The sequence below is a fragment of the Biomphalaria glabrata genome, chromosome 14 (genome assembly GCF_947242115.1).
Source record: "Biomphalaria glabrata chromosome 14, xgBioGlab47.1, whole genome shotgun sequence".
NCBI lineage: Eukaryota > Metazoa > Mollusca > Gastropoda > Planorbidae > Biomphalaria > Biomphalaria glabrata.
The window spans coordinates 33,091,565-33,108,168 of NC_074724.1; the positions used below are offsets into that span (position 1 = coordinate 33,091,565).

The 16,604-nt window shown below is 36.3% G+C and overlaps 1 protein-coding gene across 1 annotated transcript; it reads left to right on the plus strand.

Moving 5' to 3' along the window:
- The first annotated feature begins 1,119 nt into the window (after nucleotides 1–1,119).
- LOC129922731 (uncharacterized) lies at nucleotides 1,120–9,462 on the plus strand. Its single transcript, XM_056009677.1, has 4 exons — nucleotides 1,120–1,682; nucleotides 3,366–3,523; nucleotides 7,193–7,344; nucleotides 9,211–9,462. The coding sequence occupies exons 1-4, from the start codon at nucleotides 1,147–1,149 to the stop codon at nucleotides 9,460–9,462; spliced, it is 1,098 nt and encodes a 365-aa protein (XP_055865652.1). The 5' UTR covers nucleotides 1,120–1,146.
- The last annotated feature ends 7,142 nt before the right edge of the window (nucleotides 9,463–16,604 follow it).

The following is a 16,604-nucleotide window of genomic DNA, read 5'->3' on the forward strand; positions in this document are numbered from 1 at the left end:
GAATTCGAACTCATGAATCAAGCCTCCTCAAGCCAACACTCTAAACACTCTGCTAGTGAGGTGCGTATGAAAATATAAGAATTAGTTACCGATAATTAAATAATTAATTTGTTTGTTTTTTTAATTGATTCTTGTGTAGCCTGGTAAAGGGAAAAAAATGTGCACAATTTCTTGATCGGAGATTGGGTGTCGAAAAAATAAAATGTACATACTTTTTTACCAGACAGACAGAAGGACAGACAGACTGTCAGAGTGAGTTGATATATGCTTTGTAAAAATAACTCAGCCACACTAAAACACTTGGTAGTGCAATGTTTTTATTTGTGCAAATTGCAACGTGTTCAAATACTAGACAAAAAAACTAAACATGCATCAAATCTATTCAGATCCATGATTACCAACAAATAATACATGACAATATCAATAATAATGACTTATTACTAACAAGTATACCCGAGCGACCAGACAGGACAATACCAACATGTAGTATATGATAATATCAAAAAGCAATATAGGAAAATCTAAATCAAAACACGCATGTAAAGGGGAAGAACTCTGTCCTTAAAACTATATCTACAAATAATGAACAAGTTATTTTCCTTATTCGATATCAAACAAAATTATTACTTACCAAAAATGAATTGACTAATTGGGTACTTTTGTTAATTGATTCATGTTTTGTTAGGTTCAGTAAATAATTGTTTACAGTATCAACTTCATCGCAGAATGAGGGAGAAAAAGCGTTACCAATTATTCAACGAAACAAAATTTAAAAAAAGCCGTATCTGTGAATATCTAGTAGTTTTCTGTATTACTATTTAATAAACAAAAGATGCCAGTAATTAATTCTCTAATTTGTTACTTGTATTATCGATTCATGTCTTGTTTAAGTCAATTAATTGTGCAAAAATTCAGCTTGATCCGAGAATAGGTGTGGGAGAAATAACCTGTATACACACTTTTTACCAGACAGACAGAGTGAGTTGATAAGCCTTGTAATACATGTATTATTCTGACAGACTTTTGTTTTTCCATAGAATAACCCTTATCGTTTGGTTCCTGCTTTGGCTGCTGACACCAAAAGAGTCAAATATCATGAACAATAGAATAATATTTTTGATCTTGATTGCATTTAGTTCTTTATTTATGACACTACTTTTGAACGTCAAGCGCCAAGGTCGCTCATTTCTCTGGCCCAGTCCCTACAGTTATCTCCACGAAAGCAAAGTCAGCTTCGTACGATCCTTAAGAAAAGCCAAGTTTTGGAATCCTAGGAAGAATACGACAGAACACATCGTCACTGAGGTTCCTAAGAACAGGAGAAATTTGTCGTGCCCTGTCTTTGACTTCTTGGCGGAGGCAGACGACAGTGTAAACTCCATTGACTCTGAACTTATGTGTGATAGCTTCGCCCAGGAATCTGATATTGTCTGCCGGATCTACTTACGTCAAATAGGATTGGAGAGTCTCGAGCGACTAGTCTGCAAGCTGGAGTCTACAACCAAAGTGCCTAAAATTGTTTACTTCCTCACTTTTGGAGATTATGAGTTTCATCTGCGTCATTACGTGGCTATAGTTGCAGCACAGCGACATGTCGACCCGTTAGCCCTATATATCATAGGAGACCAGGAGCCTCTGGGTATTTACTGGTCACTAGTTCTGAGAGATGTTCCAGGTGTCAGGTATGTGAATCTTTTAATTAAACATTTTTCTCTCAAACTAGCAGAAAATGTGAATATATGGTGGCTGAGTGGTAAAGCGCTTGGCTTCGGTAAGGGTCGCGGGCACGAATCTTGGTGAAGACTGGTATTTTGAGTTTCGGTATATTTAGGGCACCTCCTGAGTTCACCCAGCTCTAATGGGAGCTTGATGATAGTTGGAGAAAGTAAAGGTTGATGATGACACCCTATGAACCGCCACCACAGAAACATATGATCTTTACATCCTCTGCTCGGTAGAACACAATGTCTGAAATTGGTGCTTTTGCAGTAATATCAGATAACGGCTTTGATTGAGTTACGTAGGGCGAAATATTTAGAATCATATGTCATATCAACATTTAATACTGTCTTCTTCTTTAAATTTCTTAAGATTAGCGTATTTCTGTTACATTAGTTTATGTCAAGATCTGTAACAATGGTTTATGACAAGATCTGTGACATTGGTTTATGACAAAATGTCTTACATTGCTTTATGACAAGATCTGTTCACTACAGTACGGTTCAATATGACTTGGTTCAGTGTGATTCTGTACGGCGCATTACAACGGTTCGCTAAAGAGCATTGTCCAGTACAGTCAACACACCACGCGAGTACCAGACGACATCTTGATCTTGATCTGCGATCGAGTCCGACACTACGAGCCCAGTGTTAGAAGTTAGCCCTGAACAGTTGCACCCAGTGCAAGTCGGAGACGAAGAGGCCAGTGCAAGAGTTTCTACGGCGGTACGGCTATTAACGGAGAAATATTTGTAGCGTCTTGTGTTACGTGTTGCCAATTGTACAGCATTGGCTGTGATTTATTAGAAATTAAAGTGTTACGTTACTTTGTAGATATCAAGCTCTTTGAGTGGGTAGTTTCCTGTTGAGCAGTTTACAGAGAGCCTGAATAGTGAGAAACATAACAATATATTTGTCTTCTGTGACGCATACTTTCTACCCAAACGGTAATAATAATAATAATCTTTATTATCCGTAAGGAAATTTGTCTTACAATTTGTGCATTACACCAAACAAAAAACATTATAACTATAAGAAACCAAAGTGTACATTCACACCAGACTCACTTATAATTTACATGTGACAAAGTTTATACCAGATTGTTCTTATTTAATGATTTGATTGCCAGGGGAACAAAAGTGTGTCTGCGTCTGTTTGTCTTTGCTATCTGTGTCTTGTATCTCTTTTGTGATGGTAAAATCACAAAATCCTGACACAAAGGGTGATTCTTTATTTCGAGGATCTTGTTAGCTTTTTTATAGATGTTTGTCTCAAACAACTGCCCAAATGGGGTAATGATTTTAACATAACAAGTAAACTCGTAAACCAATGAATCAATGATAGGATTAAAATGATAAGTTTTGGGCTATTATCATAATATTTTGGGACGGCTTTTTTTACGAGGATTTTTGATGTCATTAATTTTCTTGCAGTCTTGTAGTCCTTTTTTTTTCCGGGTCTGCCTATGTGAACCTAAAGCAACTTTCTTTTATTCTCAATTTTTAACCTCCCCCCCCCTCCCCCAAAAAAGAGCCTACTTTTAAAGCTGTTGTATCACTTAAACAGGTTATTGATCCTTTCTCTGGAGATATTTCAATAATTCTGATGAGTAAACTATTTGATGAAATTCTGCTTTTATAAAATAGGTTTGTTTATAGAGAAACTCCTCGACAAATATCTGGCCACCGAATACGTTTCGTACAGCACAAGTCAGATCTAGTTCGTCTGCAAACACTCTACTTCAACGGCGGTATTTATCTGGACACAGACATGGTCATTTTACGTAATATTGACCAATTATTAGGTGACTATTGACTACATAATTATTTTGTGACTTTTGAAATTTAGATTCATAGTTTTATTTTATACTTAATGTCGACATATACACATCATTATCCAGTTAACTTAAGAAGCTTTTAATAGCAGGTAATCAATACAAAATATTAACAAGTGCTCCTTCTTCCGCAGTGCTATTAGAGCATGGAATGGGTTGCTTGAGTCAGCCAGGAAAATCATTGACTTGTCATTGATTAACATGCATGACTGGATTGACCTAGGAACACGCGAAGGACGTTTTTGAAGTAACGTCTGTATTTCAGAAGACAAGATTAAGATAAGATAACTCAACTCAAGAAAACATTAAGAAACTAGAACAGACACAAAATAGAGCAGTGAGATTCATAACAAATGAATATTCACACTTGACCAGAATAACACCTTTAGTAAAATCACTAAATTTAGAAAGCCTTCAGAACAGAAGGCTCAAAAGTAAAGTAGCAATTATACATAAAACACTGAACCATAATCTTTAAATACAAAAGCAAAATTTAATAAAATACTCAGAAAGACACAAAGATAAAGGCACATTCCTCATCCAATATGCTAGGACAAATTTGTACAAATGCTCCTTCTTCCCTAGTGCTATTAGAGCATGGAATGGGTTGCCTGAGCTAGCCAGGAAAACCAGTGACTTGGCAGAATTTAAGTCATTGGTTAATATGCATGACTAAATGCATGACGCGTAGGACGTAATCATGGTCTTTTTTTGAAGTAACGTCTGTATTATATTAGATAAGATAAGATAACATTATGTTTCTAAGACAGTTCTAATAAAACGATCCAAGGGAAACAACTTTTATTTATGAAAATGTTTATTAGCCTGATCAGAGAGAGGGTGTAATTTTAAACATATGACATTGATATATAAGGTAACAAATTAATTTTAATCATGAACTAAAAAATAATAACATTAGTAAGACGGTAATATGGTAATACCCAGGTCATATTTTTATCTTGATCGGTCTTGTTACCTTTTTTTAGCTGAAGGTAATCCTAACAAGGTCATAGTTGGTTCCGATGTCAACTCCACGTAGCCATGGCTGTTTTGGACGTATCGATACTTGACTTCAACCGCTGCGGCACAATGATGTAGTCGATCTGGTTGTGGTATACTCTGTTGGGAAGCGTGGTCGTTTGAATTTGGCTTGGCATGGCTGCCTATGCATGGGGCTCGAGGTTCGACACACGACTCGAGCAGAGTTGTGTTTACTGAACGCCTAAAGGCAGCACGGAGAAACCTTTTCCCAGATACCCCCCTTCCCCTCTTAGTTGTCAACAAATAAGATTGGCTCTGAGCAAGCTATAAGCATGAAAGTAGCGCTACATAAACGCTGCATGAAAGTGTCGCTACATAAAAGCTGCATGAAAGTAGCGCTACATAAACGCTGCATGAAAGTAGCGCTACATAAAAGCTGCATGAAAGTAGCGCTACATAAACGCTGCATGAAAGTAGCGCTACATAAAAGCTGCATGAAAGTAGCGCTACATAAAAGCTGCATGAAAGTAGCGCTACATAATCGCTGCATGAAAGTAGCGCTACATAAAAGCTATAAATTTAATTTAATAATTTTGTTTTGTGAACTTACCATGTGGTTATTAGAGACTTTTTTGATGTCCTAGTGTGTTGGCCGGGGCGAGGTGGCTAATGGGATATAGAACCTAAGGTACCGGGTTCGAATCTAGGTGAAGACTGGTATTTTGAAATCCTGGATTTTTAGGGAGCCCCTGAGTCCACCCAGCTCTAATGGATACATGACTTTAGTTAGAAAAGGAAAAGCGGTTGGTCGTTGTGCTGGCCACATGACACCCTGCTCGTTAACCGTTGGCTAAAGAAACAGATAATCTTAACATTATCTGCCCAATAGATCCCAAGATATGAAAAGGGAATTTTAGTGTTTTCCAACTTCACGAATTCTAATACATACAGACCTCGTTCGTTAGATGGGAGATAACTGAATCTCCCTGGAGATGTGCCTTTCCAGGTTTGAAATGAGTCGCTTTTAAACTCTTTCTCTACTAACTGGCGATACCATCGTTGATTTGACCCCATTAAATTAAATAAAATTTTGGTTTATATAGGTGTAATTTTGTTATATAAAAAGAGCATGCATTCTCCTATAATTCTATACCAAAACTAACATTTTCTGATTTCTGATTTTTTGTACAAAAAAAAAATGTTATTGAAGTTTAAAATCATAACAGGGTAGAATGTACAAATGTGAAAAATGAAAAAATTCTGTCACAACATGGAAAATAATTACGGAGACATAGAGTTAAATTGGTATTCCAGTCTCCTTGGGTGTCTTTTTTTCGGGACTTTATTGACCACTTCCTGCAATGGCTTATAAAACATTCTGCTGGCGCATCATCCTAGGCTGACGTAGGAGTATCTGCTTATATGATGGTGATATTCAAGGGTGATACCTTTAACCTGATGAAGAAGAGTCAACTTAATATCTAGTAACAATTCACAAGACAGTTGATATAGCTCTTATTGACAAGAAACTCGACTCCTTGTTGGTGAGCATCTGTATTAAAATGTATGGCCCTATTCGGTTTACCAGCGTGTTTCAGAGTCCAATTATGTTGAAACTGAGTCAGCTCAGCTCGTGTATGAGGTCCTCTAGAATGTATTACGTGGAGAGAGATGGTGACCATGAAAACTATGGAATGTAACAAAAAAAAAACAAGCATGGGCCTTGTAAAGAACTTAGGGTAGTTCTTGGAGGGGTGTCACTTAGTGCCCCAACTGTAGATCATTAGAAGCGTAGAAGTATTGTAGATTTGACACCCCAATGTATGCGCCGACACTGAATATTTGCTGGTCATTTTAAAGTATAACGAGCGCTGTTGGGTTTGGGTTTAACACCCACGGCTAAGGGTATGATTCCTCTATTCGTATTCACCATGAAGGAGACGCCACAGTCCGATATTACTTAGTGCTTATTATTGGTTACGATAGATTACACTCAATAAAGGAGTAGATCTTAGTATTTATTTACAGCATACAATGGGTTACACATATAATATAGAAAATCACAATCATCAATATTAAAAAGTATTAAATGTGCCCAAAATTAAATATTCAAGGGCACTTGGACTAGATTCAATAATAGATTACTTAAGGGTATCATGACACAACATAGCAGTACCCAAACATTCAGTACTTCCACCTAGAAAGAATAATATCTCCATACTCTAAACATAATAACCGAAAACACTCACCAACACCCCACTCAGACCAGGTCAGCTCTCCAACTGACTAGATTGACCACATGAAACCTTATTAACCCCCTTAAAAACCCCGTCTATAAAAGTTCACAGCTCATCTAATAAAATAAACAAACACACAAACAATCTCACATCTTACACACCCCTGCTCTTGACGGGCATCAACTGTAGAAGAAAAGCGAGCCATACGAAAATGGCCGGATCCTCCAAAACTTAACTTAAAAGGTAAAAGAAACCGCTGTACGAAATTTCTTGCGAATCCGTACGGTAGTTTATAAGATTTCTTGATACATATTTACCTAGGTCAGTGGTATTTGGCGATTGAATATAACATAAAGGGATATTATAACATTTAATAAATGAAGCATCTACGATTTCTTGTGATTAATTTTTGTTTAAACAGATAACGAGCTAACTGCCGGAATGATCGACGCTAACGTTCATATGGGCAATGGATTCATCATGAGTCAGAAGGGAAACAACTTCATCAAAGAATGGTATCAACTGTATAAAACTGAATATAAACAGAATAGCTGGGGCTATAACTCCATGAAGGTATGATGGGCACGGTTTAACTTTTAAAGCCCTATTTTAGATTTCAAATGCACTTCGACCGTATTGTGTTGTGTAAGAACAAGCGTTTATGTTATACATACCATTAAAAAGTTTTTTAAAAACAACAATTTCCTCCGTTATATGGCTTTATAATGTTTTTAAAAAAGAGCAAAGTCAATGCATTCTATCACGGGTAAAATTTTAATTCCAAGTAACACACACCAAACACATTTCCAGATGACGCCTAAATTTAAATCTACTCAAGCACAGAAGATTCTAGTTTCAGATTATAGATCCAGACTTTCAAATATTAAAAGACAGTAGTCTAGAATATTTACGCTATTTTGATTGTGATTTGAACAATTGTGTAAGTGTCCTATACATATTTCCATTGTTACGTACTCATGCTAGCAGTCCAGCCCTAATGAATTCGTATTCTTACATAATACAGGCGTTACTTACATCCTACACGCAATGTATCTAGTCATGCATGGCTGCCTGGTCGTGCGGTTTGCGCGCTGGACTGTCGTTCAGATTTATCGATGGTCCACGGTTCAAACCCTGCCCGCTCCCATTCCCCGTCGTCCTGCGGGAGGCTTGGACTAGGAAGTAATTATCTTCAACTCTGAAGAAACATCCGAAACATGTAAAACATTTTACAAGTTTTGCATGATAACCAATGACTTAAATGATCTCTACATAAGATGGTGCACAAAATGTTCGTGGACGTTTATTTATTTACTAGCAGTACGCACCGGCTACGCCCATTGATTTTTTCCCAGGATTCATATTCTTTATTATGGCCGGAACATCTTTGAAAGGGGAAAAGACGCTATTAGTTTTGTGTTAAATGTCCGTCCGTCCCGTTTAGATTTCGTAAACTAGAAAAGATTGTGAAAATCCGACATCATAATATTTTAGACCATTCATTCTGATGCAACGACTACTTTTTTTCTTTTCTGAAAGCGAAAAATTTTTTTTTTTTAATCACTTATGCAAACAGTTTTTTCCATAAAAATACACCATTTTTACAACTATTCACTATTAATAGTAACATACATAGGAGGCTATTTGGTAAGGGAGGTAACCATTAATCATATTTTTTAAGACATTTATGTAAACGGTTTTTTATTTTTGAAAAAAAAATTTTTTTTACAAATGTATTGCTAAGTTATGTAAGTTCTGTCATAATAAATACTACATTTACTAAAACAATGGTTACTATTTTTTTTCAAATAGAAAAAAAATCTATTTACTGTGTATATAATCTGAACATAATTTAAAACAACTATTAGTAGGCCCTAAGTAGTTTTTCATATTATCACATTTACTGCTGTTGTTAATTCTGGAATAAAACACTTGACTAAAGGAATTTCTTTTTTCGGAAATGTTTTTTCCTTGAGGAAAAAGAGATTGAGCCTTTACAAAACAATAAGATCAATTAGATATTCATTATAAGACATCAGTTAGACCAGCTTCATATTTAACTTCACATTCACTTTCACCTATCCTTTGGTCTGCTTGACAGCTGGGGCACCACACAAGATATGTTAACCATCTATTCCCATTCTAAACACTCTCAGTGACTAAATAGCAAGTGATACGCCAATGAAGACCCGCTGGCCGCGGGTAACATATGGCTAGTATATATATATATATATATATATATATATATATATATATATATATATATATTTATTTATTTATTTATATTTATTTATTTATTTATAAAGATCGGTGAAACGGTTTTGATTTCTATGCGGGGACATACATACATACATACATACATACATACATATATATGTCAGGCTAGTATATATATATATATATATGTATAATTTATGCATTTTATAATTTTAATTTCAGGTACCCATGATGCTGCATCGAAACGACACCAGCCGACTAGTAGAGATCGGAAATAAAATCTATCGCCCCAACTGGCATGAAAGGGCATTACTCGCCAACGGCACGTACGACTGGTCAAAGAACTACGCCATGCACATTTGGCGCTCCGCTAAACCACACCCTGAGAGCACAGAAGAAATCAAATCTGCCAACACCACCATCTGCGAAGTTTTACGCTATATTCTGTACGGGAATCCAGCGCCAATCACTTAAACTGAATATAATTGATAAGCTCTGTACTTTAAAACATATTTATAATCTCTTTCGTTGGCAGGATTAAATTCAATTCACAAAACCTCTTTTCAAGTACAGGTATGGAGTGGGCCAAACCTGGGTGAAACCTTTAGGATCTCGAAAACGGCTCTAATGATTTTCGTAGAAATTTCTCAGTTAATGTATATTGTTGGGAAAAGAATTACTACCTCGTTAGCCACTCTGGAAAAAATTTTATTTGATCGATATATATTTTTAAAAGTATAAAAAGAAATTAATTCAAATTTGGCTAGAGAACTAGAAAATATGTATCTTGAAAAGACTAATACGTCTGCTGTTATTGTCGCATGTAGGCCCTGTTTATTGAAGAGTTCATGAACATTTTGAGCACAATCTACTAAGGTCTAGATATAGGCCTAAAGGTCTATCATTAGAATAAAGACTAGTAGATTGATACATTTGCTTAACCAAGATTTTTTTCTCGGCCGGGGTTGGGGGGTGGCGGTGGGGGGGGGGGTAGGGAAATGGTACGGAGTAATAATATTGTTTTTTTTTTAATTTTTTCTTATTTGCTATTTATTTAGGGACAATGTTTATTTATCTCTTTTTTTTTTTTTTTTTTGGGGGGGGGGGGGGTTGTTGTTTTGTTTTAACCACAGACCTATATATATATTATATCTAGACTGGAAAACTAAAACGGACTGATCCAACTCAATGACCTATATATATTTCAAGCCATTCTTCAATGTTTTTCCCAATGAAAACTATTACTATTAATAAGATCAACATTTATTATACAGCATACATAGGAAACAACTCAAATACCGTAGGCACCAGTAGTTAAAGTTACGCCAATCTTATGATACACTTAGTCCCACATATTTAAAAGCCTGTGACTAGAACTATGAATGATAATGATATACTAAATATAAATGGCGGGGGCCCCTGCCCAGTTTGGAGCAATCGGCCAAAGGCCGGCCCTGGCTCCAAGGACTCAACACTGAGGTTGATCATTTGTATATTGTTATTGTTATATTGTTATTTATAACTTTGAATTTCTTTGTAGCACTTGCGCTTTGTGGCAAAACAAATACAATTGTTATATGTGTTATTATTTGTAACTTTGACTGCCTTTATAGCACTTGCGATTTGTGGCAAAACAAATACAATTGTTGGATTGTTTTTATTTGTAACTTTGACTGCCTTTGTAGTACTTGTACTTTTTTGGGAAAACATAAAAATTGTCAAATTTGTATTACTTCTAGTCATGTCAAGTTTCTCCCACTAAAGTTACGAGGTTTGCGGGCTGTTTTAGTCAAGAAACAAAGGTTTGGAACTCTCTCTCCATTAAACACAGACAGGTAACATATTCCCAATAGTCAGGAAAAACAAGAAGACCGATCTGTTCAAAAACTTTTTCGATTAGTTTGTCCTTGTAACTCTCGTGTTTACGTTTCTTAAGATATCATAGCACTGTAAAAATTAAACTATTTATTAATATTAATCTTGTGAAAATCATAAATAGATTTAAGCCTTTATTTTAATTATAAAAAGAATAAAAACCTTTTTTTTACACACTTTTATTTCATGATTGTTGTATATGCTCTTTCTTCTGTCTGTTTAGGCAATCCGCGTCTTTAGAAATTTATATTATATTTTATATAATATATATATTGTTGTGGGCTAATCTAATCTGACTTCGACTATGTATCAATTATTACTTGACATTATCCACAGAACATTACAAGTTGAATATAGTTGATAACAACATTCAGTTCTATAAAATGATACTTTATTAACCACTGGGAAATCCGCCCAGTCTTCCTAAAACGTCGCTATATCTAATTACTACTCAACTGCTATTCAAAACACAGCCTACTTCTAACATAACGCCATGTTGGTCTCTCGTTCGCCTAAGTCTACTACGTCATTAGTCTGTCTTACTACGTCACTACTTTTACCGTCGCTAAAACTATACACAATATATTTAACTAACAAAACTAACCTACTCTCTAAACTAGTACATTACAATATATAAAGTGTTAGCCAGCAGTAAGACTGAAAGAGGTTCTATCCAAGGCAAAAGAGATGAATGGAGAAAAGACGGTCGACTATTCTTGCGTGGCGCCCTAACGGTCCAACAGACTAAGGGATAGGGGACGGTGAAGGTGAAGATTGGAACCCACGCCGTAGTTCATAAAACCATGCTTCCATTGCAGTGAACCATGAACAAACAGACCAATAAATCTGAAGACAATTATATTCAATAAATTTTTATTGCACTATAAAAAATTTTTTTACAATATATTTTGATTTATTTTTTACCCCCAGGCCCCCTTTGCTGGCAAAGGCGGAGAGTCTACAATTTTTCCAATAACTCCAGGAAGAACATATTCTAGGATACAATAAACGTCTTCCGAAAGAATGAAGGTTATATATTTGGCGAGGGGGGAGGGAGAAAAAAAATACCCCCCCCCCACTAAAAAACCTGGCTATGCCCATGCCACACAGATTACATGTCGCTTCACGTGCGGAGCACTTATTACGAAGATGTCTTCCACTGCTGCAGAAGTAACAGTAGCTAGATATAGCGTTTACCTCTTGTTTTGCTTGAGCCGAAGTAACTACAGTTGAACTGGGGAGCGACAGAATCAGCAGAGTGTTCTCTTATAGCATTTGTATTAGCCCCACAAGTGGTTTCGGGCTGTGACTCGTACAACGAATGTTGATAGGCGTGTTCAAGTACTCTGGCTTCCTTGCATCCTTCAACTTTAAATAGTCGTACTTTAACATAACAAAAACCATGCTACATCTAAAGCTTTATTACAACACAAGAATCAATAAAAACGAATTAGTCAATCAACTTTTGGTAATAAATTATTTTGTTTTGTATCTAGAACAAGGGAAAGAAACTGTAATTGACTGAAGTGGTGGTATAAGCTGATTTAGTCCCCTTTATAGGAATATTGACCAGAGTGAGTTGATATAATCTTTTGTTAAAAAATCAACAGTTCTTGCAAGTTATAAACAACTAAGAGGACCTAATAAGGTCACATTGAAAGGTCTCAGTCCTCACTCCACGTTTACTATTGTTAAGCGTCTAATCTGTTAGCTATTTCTTTTTTATAATCGTTATCCCATCTCTCTTTCGTTACGACATCTCTGAAAGAGATTTGATGTCAATGATCTGGCTGTAAAAAAAAATAATAAATCCCACATCAATACGAACGTCATAAAGCCGATTTATTTCTATTTTAAAAAATGTTTCATTCGTATTCTGTCACTAAGTAACGCTGTCTCTGAAAGGTCAGATAGATATAACAATATACGTACTTCAAACTTCTATAAGGGCGAGCTCAGAAAGCTATCTGTGGTCCATGACACATTCCTCGAGGATACAATCTCGTATGGGTGTCGTTCGATATTTTTTTAATTTTTTTTTTGGGAGGGTAGAGGTTTGGAGGGGTGTTTTTATCCTTTGTAGACACACACACACCAACATATATATTTAATCCTTCATTTTTTTCTGAAGACTTTTGTATCATACTATAGGTTGTATCTGGAGATAGTGTAATGACAGTAGACTTTAATCCTTAACCAACAACTGGCAGAAAAACTCAATTTCTAGGCTAAAATGGTAGTTATACTTTTGCTTTAGTTTATATATATATATATATATATATATATAAAAGGGGGGTTGGCTTAACAACTAAACCCCCCCCCCCCCCCATGAGCTATGCTCATGGAATTTGTTGACAGTAGTTTTCATCTAGTTTTTTTGTTATTAGATCCTATTTTAACCTCAAAACTCTTTTAGCTACGCTCATAGAATGTAGTGGCTTTAGCTAGATCTATATTTATTTTATTGGAATGGGAATTTTAACTCTCCCCCCCCCCCCCCCAAGTGTGATAATGAAAAAAAAAAGGGGGAGGGGTAAGCTCAAAATCCTTTTTAGTTTCTTCTATATAATATAATGAATGTAGCTTTGTTTTTCTTACTGGAACAAGGTTTAACATTAAAGCACTCCTTGGCTACATCTATGGAATCCATAGATTGTAGTTTTCCTTTAGCTTCTTGTTTGTACTTCAACAATAATACTGGGAACTGGTTCAAAACCACAGTTGGAGTAAGACAAGGCTGTCTACTTTCACCAACACTTTTCAATATCTTCCTTGAAAGGATAATGGAAGATGCTCTCGAGGGCTATGAAGGTACTGTTAGCATTGGAGGAAGAAGAATTACTAACTTGCGCTTCGCAGATGACATTGATGGTCTAGCAGGGACAGAAGAAGAACGAGCTGACCTGGTGATGCGCATTGACAAGACTTCCGCAACATATGTCATGCAAATAAATGTCGTAAAAACCCAAATTATGGCTAACAGGGCTTTAAAAGAGGCATCGGTATTGGAGGTGAAAAGCTAACTAGTGTTAACAGCTTCAAATACCTCGGAGCTATTGTCCTAGATGAGGGAACAAAACCCGAACTACAGGCCCGAATAGCACAGTCCAAAAAAAAAGCTTTTGGGCAAAAGCTTCTGGACATGTCCAAAACAAAAGCTTCTGAGCAAAGCTTCTGGACAAGTCCAAAACAAAAGCTTCTGAGCAAAAGCTTCTGGGCAAGTCCAAAACAAAAGCTTCTGGGCAAGTCCAAAACAAAAGCTTCTGGGCAAGTCCAAAACAAAAGCTTCTGGGCAAGTCCAAAACAAAAGCTTCTGAGCAAAAGCTTCTGGGCAAGTCCAAAACAAAAGCTTCAGGGCAAAGTCTCCTAGGTGGTGGACACGGTTCTATAGAACAGCTCCACCGATTTAATTGAAATTTGACAGTTGATTGATATCGTTGGGAAAAGAATTACTAGCTCGTTGTTCTTACTGGAAAAACTATAATTTAACCGTTATAATTTTCAAAGTATTAAAAAAAATTCAATTCGGCTAGAGGTTAAAGTAATATTTATACATCCTCAGGCATTTCCGCCTGTGGGTTCTATTCATTAAAGATTTTTTTACAAATTAAAGTTCAGGAACATTTTTCTACCGTCTTCTAAGTGTAAATCTAAAAGCCTATTATTAGAGTCATTTTAAAGTATAGTAGATTTATACGAGAGGGGGGGGGCTGGATGGGGAAAGGTAAAAAAATTGTTTATTTGTAACAATTAAATCTAACATTCATTAATTATTATTTTATATATTACATATGTATGCAGGAGATTTTGACTCTTTTTGTTTTTTGGTATTATTAAACATTAGTATTATTTATTTATATATAAGCAGTGGCCTTATGGAAAAATACCGAAACTTAAATACAAAGCTTTGATAGAAAGCTTGCGATTATTCGCGAATACTGGGCGTTCAGACTCCGAATTATCAAAACCGTTTCTTAGCCTGCACCGTAGAGGTAAAAGGGACGTTTTTCCGAGATTTCATGTTCAACATATCATCTCTTGATAAATCAGTCAGTGAATACGTGATTTTTGGGAAATATATTATTGAACAATTATTGAAATTTTATATTAGAGATGGAAGAGGGTGACAAAATATATAAGAATATGTGAAATATAAAAAAAAAGACAAATAATTTAAGGAAGTAATTAGTTCTTTTACGCAGATTTCGTATTATTTTACCACACAAAAAAATATGACTGCTCTCCGGATTCGCCATAAGTCATTGGTTTGCCTGGCTGATTCAGGCAACCAGTTTCACGTTCTAATAGCACTAAACAAGAAGGAGCACTTCCATATTCTTTTTATTCACGGTGAAAAAAAAGGAGAGGAGGGGGGGGGGCTGTCGAACGGAAGCTCTATAAGAATACGCCTCCACCTCCCCATATAGGAGGGGGGGGGTCGATTCAAGACCAATAGCTTTGGAAGGCCTGAAGACTGGCCTGCAACTTTACAACATGTGGGCTGTTTAGACCAGTAATAGCTCGTTGACCCGTCACAAGCCTGTACGACGTGACAGCCAGCTATTGGTCTAAACAGCCCACATGTTGTTACTTGCAAGTCAGTGTTCAGGTCTTATATAACGAATATTCTCTGTCGATTTGTGGGGGGGGGGGGAGGAAATCCCCCACTACAACCCCCTCTCCAATGCGCCCCAATTTCCACATCCCAAATCCGCCAGTTATTGTTACAATTTACTGTTCTATGAACATTCACCCTAAAGTCAAAACGTCATTTTAAAAGACAAAACAAACAAACAACAGCTATTCGCATGGGCGTAGCCAGGATTTTTTTTTCGGGGGGGGGGGGGAACCCCTAAACCCCCACCCTGGCTACGCCCATGAGCTATTGTCATTACATTTTTTTTGGTTGATTCTACTATACCGTCTGCCTGTCACAGCTGAGAGCTCTGTGAATGTTTAGTCGATTTCATGGCGTTGCGTATTTAAGTTGACAAACTTTCTGCACCTATGTTTAAGAGGGAGTCAGTACTTTGCCTGCTGTGTTCACTCTTTTTTTTTTGGGACTTAAACTCACTTTTGTGTAAAAAGTTGGATCACCAAGTATACATCCTAGATCTGTTTAAGTGCATGTTGTTGCTACTGCCATAAGATACCTATATAGAGTTTATAGATACCGAAATTTGATGGTTAAGATTTGTATGCCTGATGATGTAAAGATTTACCACACAATTACCTGTCATTTTTAGCGGTTCCCTAAAGGGAAATAGACGCCATTAGTTTTGTGTCTTCCGTCCGTCTGTTGTAGCTGTTGATAGTTTCCAGTTCATAGTTTCTGATATTTTGATGGTTAAGATTTGTATGCCTGATGATGTAAAGATTTACCACACAATTTACCTGTCATTTTTAGCGGCTCCCTAAAGGGAAATAGACGTCATTAGTTTTGTGTCTTCCGTCCGTCTGTTGTAGCTGTTGATAGTTTCCAGTTCATAGTTTCTGATATTTTGATGGTTAAGATTTGTATGCCTGATGATGTAAAGATTTACCACACAATTACCTGTCATTTTTAGCGGCTCCCTAAAGGGAAATAGACGCCATTAGTTTTGTGTCTTCCGTCCGTCTGTTGTAGCTGTTGATAGTTTCCAGTTCATAGTTTCTGATATTTTGATGGTTAAGATTTGTATGCCTGATGATGTAAAGATTTACCACACAATTACCTGTCATTTTTAGCGGCTCCCTAAAGG

Coding starts and splice junctions, on each gene's coding strand:
- LOC129922731 (XM_056009677.1), top strand. CDS start 1,147: ATGACACTACTTTTGAACGTCAAGCGCCAAGGTCGCTCATTTCTCTGG. Junction 3,524..7,192: donor TAATATTGACCAATTATTAG/GTGACTATTGAC, acceptor TTGTTTAAACAG/ATAACGAGCTAACTGCCGGA. Junction 7,345..9,210: donor GGGGCTATAACTCCATGAAG/GTATGATGGGCA, acceptor TTTTAATTTCAG/GTACCCATGATGCTGCATCG.